The sequence below is a fragment of the Macrobrachium rosenbergii genome, chromosome 27 (assembly GCF_040412425.1).
Source record: "Macrobrachium rosenbergii isolate ZJJX-2024 chromosome 27, ASM4041242v1, whole genome shotgun sequence".
In the NCBI taxonomy this organism is placed as follows: domain Eukaryota; kingdom Metazoa; phylum Arthropoda; class Malacostraca; order Decapoda; family Palaemonidae; genus Macrobrachium; species Macrobrachium rosenbergii.
Genome location: NC_089767.1, coordinates 31472173 through 31479508, shown reverse-complemented (window position 1 = coordinate 31479508; position 7336 = coordinate 31472173). Strand labels below are relative to the sequence as shown.

The following is a 7336-nucleotide window of genomic DNA, read 5'->3' as shown; positions in this document are numbered from 1 at the left end:
AATAACAGCGGGCGGACTGCAGAATCACAATACTTAGTTAACTGAAGAATCCCTTTATATTTTCATACCTTTCCTTTCATAAAGCAGAATGTATGCGAAAGCCAAAGAAGGTATTCTTTGGCTTTTGCATACATTCTGCAACCTTCCTGCTTCATCTGTTTTTGGGCTTTTCCGTATCATCCTCCTATCAAATGTATTTACTCCCAGATAATATTATGACACTGTCTGCTCTCCCACTAACCTTATTAACATACACTGCTCCATTTTTGTACTTTCCTTGGAACCTTGCTGTTAGTGAAATTTTATTTCAACTTGCCCTTCTTGCAAACACTGCCAGGATTTTATACTAGCTTATGCTCTTCCTCATCACTATCCCCGATCAGTACTGCATCATCTGCAAACACCAATTCCACACTCCGTTCACAGTTTATTTGTTATCCCACCATTTTGCACCCAAATTAAAGTGATTTCTCACATCACTCCATTCACAAAGATATTAAAAAGCCCTAGAGACAAAACGCACCCTAGTCCCAGAACCACTTTTACACCAGATTAGTCACTCTCTTTCTAAACACTCACACACTTTACTTCCATCATAAAAACTTTTAATGAGTCTTAGTAACTTAACTTTCTATACTATAAATCTCCAACACCTACATTGCCTATCTTCATTCGTATTGTGGCCTGCCTTACTATCTCACTCAGAATCCTACCATATACTTTTATGTCCTTGCAATCCTTACAGTTGACTCAATCAGTGGTAGCATTGGTGGCTTCACAGTGTGGTGATCCCAAGGTCAAGTAACTTTCAGATTTATGACAGATTTTTACTGGCACGTGATCGTACAAGCGGTTTGAGTTAGGGATAGCGGTTTTTGGGGGCGACCGCTTTGGCCCGCTTGTTGAGTTATCAGTAGTCATTGTCTTTGCTTACCAGAATCTCACATGAGTGGAGAAGGGGTTTGCGTACTGATCATATTTGTGAGTGTTCAGTCTTTGGGTATAATGTGTGCAAGTGCAGTGACCTCCCACTTGCCTCTGCTTCTCTTTGGCGACTTTTAATAACCTTTCGCATCCCCCGTAGGGGGGTAGCGCCGTCAGTGCTCCTCATGCGGTGCAATGTGGGCATTACTTAAGGTTCTTTGCAGCATCCCTTCGGCCCCTAGCTGCAACCCCTCATATTACTTTTACTGTGCTTTCATTCATATTATCTTTCTTCCATCTTGCTATCCACCCTCTCCTAACTGTTATTTCACAGTGCAACTGCGAGATTTTCCACCTGTAACACCTTCCAAACCTACCTACTCTCAATTTCCTTTCCAGTGCTGAATGACCTCATTGGTCCCAGTGCTTGGCCTTTGGCCTAAACTCTATATTCCATTCCATTCCAATAACCTTTCGTAACCCATTCGCTCATAACCTTTCTTCATCGGGAAATACCTTGCAAACCTTATTCATCCACTCAGTCAGTTACAGGTGTCTTTCCACTGTTCAATCTCTTGGTTGTTCTCCTTATACCCTAAAGTCACAGTAGTAATCTCAAACTCACCTAACTCTTCCCACTCATGTCATTCCATTCTTCCTCTGTCTTTTCACGTTGTTTTTAAAATGCTTCCTTTATCAACAGGGTTGCGTTCGCTACAAGCAACATCTCTCCATTTGAATCTTTTATTCTGAGATCCATTTGTTCTTTAACCTTACTCTGCATTAACTTCAAATCTTCTCTAAAGTTCTTGCTTACCCTTCCCCTTCTATTTTTAGGTTTTGCTTTCTTATTTTTCCTTCTTACTTCTTGGCTTCCTTGTCCATCCTCTTATATAACTGTGCATTATCTCATGATCTCCTTTGGCATACACTTGCAAATTATATGAACTCTTTTTATCTGTAAAATCTCATTTCTTCATCTTAACACTTACTTATCTGTAAATCTCTCATTTTTTTTATCTTAACACTTATCTGTAAATCTTTTTTTTTTATTTAACACTTATCTGTAAATCTCGTTTTTTCATTTTAACACTTACTTATCTGTAAATCTCACGTTTCTTCATCTTAACACGTACTTATCTGTAAACTTATCTTCCTTCATCTAACTCATTTTTTCATTTTGACACTTACTTATCACAAACACGTTTTTTCCTTCATCTTAACACTTAGTGACTCTGTAAATCTGTTTTGTTTTCATCTTCTTACTTCCAGTTGTTTTTTTTTTTCCTTCTTCTTACTTCCAGTACTCACAAACACACACATCTGTTCTTAAGACCCCCATCACAAAATTTTGCACATTTCATATGAACTCTCTCCACCCCTTGTCCTTATCTTTAGCCCATAATTTACCCATTTCTTATATGCTCCTCTCACTTTCTTCTCATCAGACTCAGTTGTCTTATAGCATAAATATGTTTCTGTGTATAGCAAAGTCAGTTTTTAAAAAAGTTTTTTGGGGGTCCATTACAACACTAGCTAAAAAAAACTATAATTCCTGTCACTGATATAAAAAAATTAAAAGTATTTGCCATGACATTCAAATGTATTTTGCTCCACATTCCTGTCAAGGAGTTGCAGAGGTAACAAATTAGTCCTACTAAAAAAAAAAAGTCATCAGCAAAAACAATAAGCAATGTCATTGTCCCTTCAAGAAAGCAAGGCTGTTAATTCGGCCTCGACTTTCAAGGAGTGTCACGGTGTTGTGGTTAGTATTAGTTGCGAGATTCCTTTAGGAAGGTGGGTCAGATGACAGTTCATCCGTGTTGACATATCACTTAGGTTTTGCCTGCTCTCTCTCCAAAAACAGGCATTTTGGTTTTTTTTTACATTTTTGGGGGGTGATGTTTCTGGGATTCACCTTCCTGTTATGGTTAATATGATTTTTAAAATTTAAAGCAGAACGATTTTTCGCTACATGCTCTATCTTTTTTTTATTTCACGAACCTTTTTCTGGTGTACTCCCCATAACTTTTATCACAGATCTTACCTCTTTGCATTACGAACATCCCTTTCCCTGTGACATATATATTCTGCCCTCAGTTAAAGCAGTAATCCATTTTTCTGAGGAATGATTGGTATCTGTTTCTCATATGTATCCCACAAATTCTTCTGCCAAATTCAAGCTGTGCAAGATCTGCTAAAACACTCCTGGCCATTTGAGTAGCATTGCCTTACAACTGTTGGAAAAAACTGATGCATTTCCTGTTCTAAGACATTGCGTCGCTAATTGTTGGTTTCTTATGTATTATAACATAATACCTCATTGCTGCTTTCTTTTTTTGCTACTGCTTTTTCTTGTAATTTAATCGTTACAATGGAAGTTTAGTTTAGCCGTTTGGGCATTGTTGTAATAGAAGGCATTTCTGAACAGCATCCAGTATAGTGTCATATTTTGGGCATTTTTGTAACAGAAGGCATTTCAGAACACCATCCAGTATGCTGTCATATACATACATAAATTACATTAACGCTCGTGGACGCTTATAATACATGTGTTAGAGAGGTAAGGGGGCTGTAGCATTGTTACTCAAGTACGCGAGGAAGTTAAACCGGGAGAAATAGATTTGATAAACATTTTTATGGTTATTTAGTATTTACATACCTATATCAGTTTTTCCATTAGTTTCATATTGTATTTTTAATATTTTTCTAGAGACTTCTTACCTTCTTTAAGTAAATTATTGAGCAATTATCCAAAATTCCTGGTAATCAGCTTTTCTCTTTCTTGCTAACCCAAAATATTTTGCTGTGTTATCATCAAAAGTGGAATTTATATAATCACCTGGGGACAGCTTTTTATGCACATGTAGAGACTGTGTGAATATGGTGGAATGCTCTGATTGGCTGAGCTGGGATGAGGTGGCAAGGGGTGATCATGTGCTTATGGCAGGTATGCCTTGTGTGTTGATGTATCATCTGGAGGGTCATATACTGTGTTCTTTCTGGTTGTGTTTGGGGGGTATATTAAATTCCAGGCGAGAATCGAGAGATTTTTTTTTGCTGTACATATAAAGCTTCCAGGTACTTACGACAGCTAGAGTCTTGTGTATTTTATAACATTTCGAATTCTGGGAGTATTTTCTCCCTTGTAGGTCTGATTGGTTCATTTGGTTGGTGCTGATAACGATTGAAAATGGTCTGTGTTTCTGTTGGTAATTAGAGTTCCTCTTTGAAAGGTGTGTTGTAGTCATACAGACATAGGAATGAAGCATTGTTCCTTAATAGATTCTTATAATTGTAGACCAAGCTTGTCTTTTGAATGGGATCCTTTATGGGCCATGTCATTTCTGATCATCAACTGTGAACAAGTGACAAGACTGACATTCTGGGCTAGGTTGGTATGGGAGACTTTCCTGTAAATGAAGGGCCTCTTCTTCCTCCTCTAGGGAGCAATTTTTCCTAAACAATAAGAAATATACCTTGATAGGTGGAGTGGAGGAACTTCCAAACTTTACCGCACCAGCCAGAATTGCAGATATGGCAAAATTCAAATGTTATTAGGTTGAGAGTCATATTATTGGAATAAAAATTTATACTGTTGTTTATAAGTTGAGAAAGGATGTAGAACAAAAGATAATTGTTGCTATCAAAAAGGCAAAAAGGATATAAATGGCTTAGGCTAATATTACTATGCAAACAATGAACTCAATCCAGAAAAGGCAAGCAGCAGTTTACTTTAACGGGTCACCCCCATCGTCTTAAAATATTATTAAAGAAAACCCCAACCGGAGTAACAGACACATAAAACCATAAGGACAAAGGTTACATGACTGAGTGAAAATAAAAAAGGAACATTAGACTTCTCACAGCAACAACAGGGTAGTCATGCTGGTTGCTGTCTGCTGGGTAACTCACTGAAAACTTACAAAATAATAGGCACATCAAGCACATGAAAGTGAAATGTAAAAAACTGAAAACTTAATATTGTCAGTGACACTTAAATGCAGTAGAAAAACTGGTAATTCCTCATATAAACAGCTGCACATCTAACCACTACAAAGATTCATAGAAGAATGAATAATAGTAAAGTATCTTCGTGGATCTGGGAATGGGCCAAGCAGGTGTTTGAATAGTTTTCTTTTAAATGCTTTGCATTGTACAAGTGGACGTGCTTTGCACACTTGAAATCTGTTTTATGATTAATGAGTTTGTATTAACAGGTAAATATCTTTTACTTAACTTATGAGTTAACATCTAAGTAAATGTAAAAGATTAGGACATCTTAATTTTTGCTGCTTTATTAAACCCAAAATGTGTACAAGCTGCAGTAATATAAAGGGTATTTTGCTTTATGAGTCATAAACTGTACATACAATTGAATGGCTTTCATGTCTGACGTTTTTTCGAATTTAAATTAACCTCTCATATTACTATCTTCTGAAAAGTGACACATGAAGGCATTAAATTTAATTATATCTGGTATGTCAATACTCTTTGGGTACCTGGTAAGCCATTTTCTGTGTATATTCTGACATTGTTTTACAAATAGTGATGGAGTTCTTGTTTTTTAACACGAAAATTGCATTTTCCTTGCTATCACATTTGATTAAGGTTGGTTCTGTTCCTCCTCTTTCTTTCTTGTGCTTCATTTATGTAGCCATGTCTGAAAAGAGAACTGCTGAGCTGGATGCACATGGTTTTCACGCATGGTGAGTGGCAGTGGCGTTTTGAAAACATTATTTAAAAATCACTGAATAATAGCAAGCACCCCTGAGAGAGCCTAGCAGTTGTAGCCTTTCAATCACGGTCACAGAAAGAGAGCATTCCACAACCTACTTTAGCCTTAATAACTTCCAACCTGTGGTCAAATACATACAGTACATAGGAATTTTCAGTTTCATCTTTTACAACATATTTGAAGTCTCAAACACTGCAATCTTTGTTTCTGACCATATATCTAAACCATGTCTGAGATGGATCTATGAAGTCTTACATAATAAATTTTAGAATAAATTTAACAATGTCAAAGAAAAATAAAGAAAACTATTAACGGTAATTCCATTTGGTACCTTAAGCTATTTAATAGGTTATCTGAATTTAAAATATAAAAGAAAAACAGCTCTGAAAAATTAAATGCCATAAAATCTCTTCTAATCTCAAGTTACAAAAAAAAATATATCTCTAGGCCGGAGATTCCAATTTGAAAGAAACTGCAACACAGTCAAGTAAGCATTTTACTAACCGAGGATAAAAATAACAATAATAAGTCAAACAAGATTTCTTAACTATCTGATATGTAAATTCAGTGAAGAAAATACACATTAAAAATACAGTAAAAAGGATGTTTTGGATAGTAAGAAAGAAGACCCAGAAACTGTTAAGTCTGATAATTTCTTATTCTCTAATTAGCAAACAGTCATTTTTGAATTATGCAGCTAACAGTCACTTTGGAGTTATGTAAATGCTTCAGACTAATGTTTTGGAATTTAACGGTACAATATTCCCTGATGATGAGAAAATACTCACAGAGTATTATTGTTGTTCAGCACCCAATATGCTTTATTGCTTTTTAAGAGCAACCCAAAATTTTACGTGACACTAGGAGCTTCTTCCCAGGCTTTACGCACTTATCCAAAACTGCATTTGTTGTTATCTGGTAATAAGCAATATATGGACATGAAAAAAAATACATGAAAAAAAATTTAAATTATGAAGACAACAACGCACTTTCCACAAGATGGAAGGCAAGCCAAACATACACTGAAGTTAACTGCATAATGTTGTCAACACACTGTACTTCACATCTCTGAGGAGTGGTTCTCATTACACCTACATACAGCAGCCTATGAAATGCTGTACAGCTCAACTCATCTGCCACATAAATAATCTACTCTGAGTGATAACAGTCATCACCTTAAAAAAAAGCGCACAGAGATGAATATCCACAGCTACCATAGTACTGCCCTCAAGATGTGCTCTTGGGATTGGATTTAGCTGCAATCCAGTCTGTAATTTCTTTTTTCAGGGCCTCCGCTGAAAAGAAAAAAAAATTGCAAATGCAATCAATAAAGCTAACATGGAATTTCACCTACCCTGCATTGGCATTGAAAATTGTATGTCAACTTGGAATATTTTCAATGAATCCTAATCAAACCCAAACTTGAAATTCCCTTAAACTTTAAAATGCAACAGGGTTACCTGAGTACCCACATATAGCAGAGGAGGGGGGAAAAGTCATTTGGGAGAATTATCACCTTATATGAACAAGCTATGCTTTGAACACCTGGGAAAAGCAAGCTGCTTCCACAAATTAAAGTTTCTGTTCTTTCCAAATGCTCTCCAGATTAGTGTTTTCCAAGTATGAGCCTACATGATAACTTAATTTTTATTTCACCGTTTTATTTATGCGCAG

The 7336-nt window shown here is 36.2% G+C and overlaps 1 protein-coding gene and 1 long non-coding RNA gene across 4 annotated transcripts in view; one reads left to right on the top strand and one right to left on the bottom strand.

Moving 5' to 3' along the window:
- Window positions 1–7336, top strand: part of LOC136853553 (uncharacterized) — a 231466-nt gene that overhangs the window by 182564 nt on the left and 41566 nt on the right. The window lies entirely within an intron of this gene.
- The window catches only part of Ube4B (Ubiquitination factor E4B), a 38846-nt gene continuing 36716 nt past the window's right edge, over window positions 5207–7336 (bottom strand). For both annotated transcript variants that reach the window (XM_067129269.1, XM_067129268.1), the window contains exon 26: window positions 5207–6957. In XM_067129269.1, coding sequence (XP_066985370.1) covers window positions 6890–6957 — 68 coding nt within the window. In that variant the 3' untranslated portion in view covers window positions 5207–6889. The remainder of the gene's footprint in view (window positions 6958–7336) is intronic.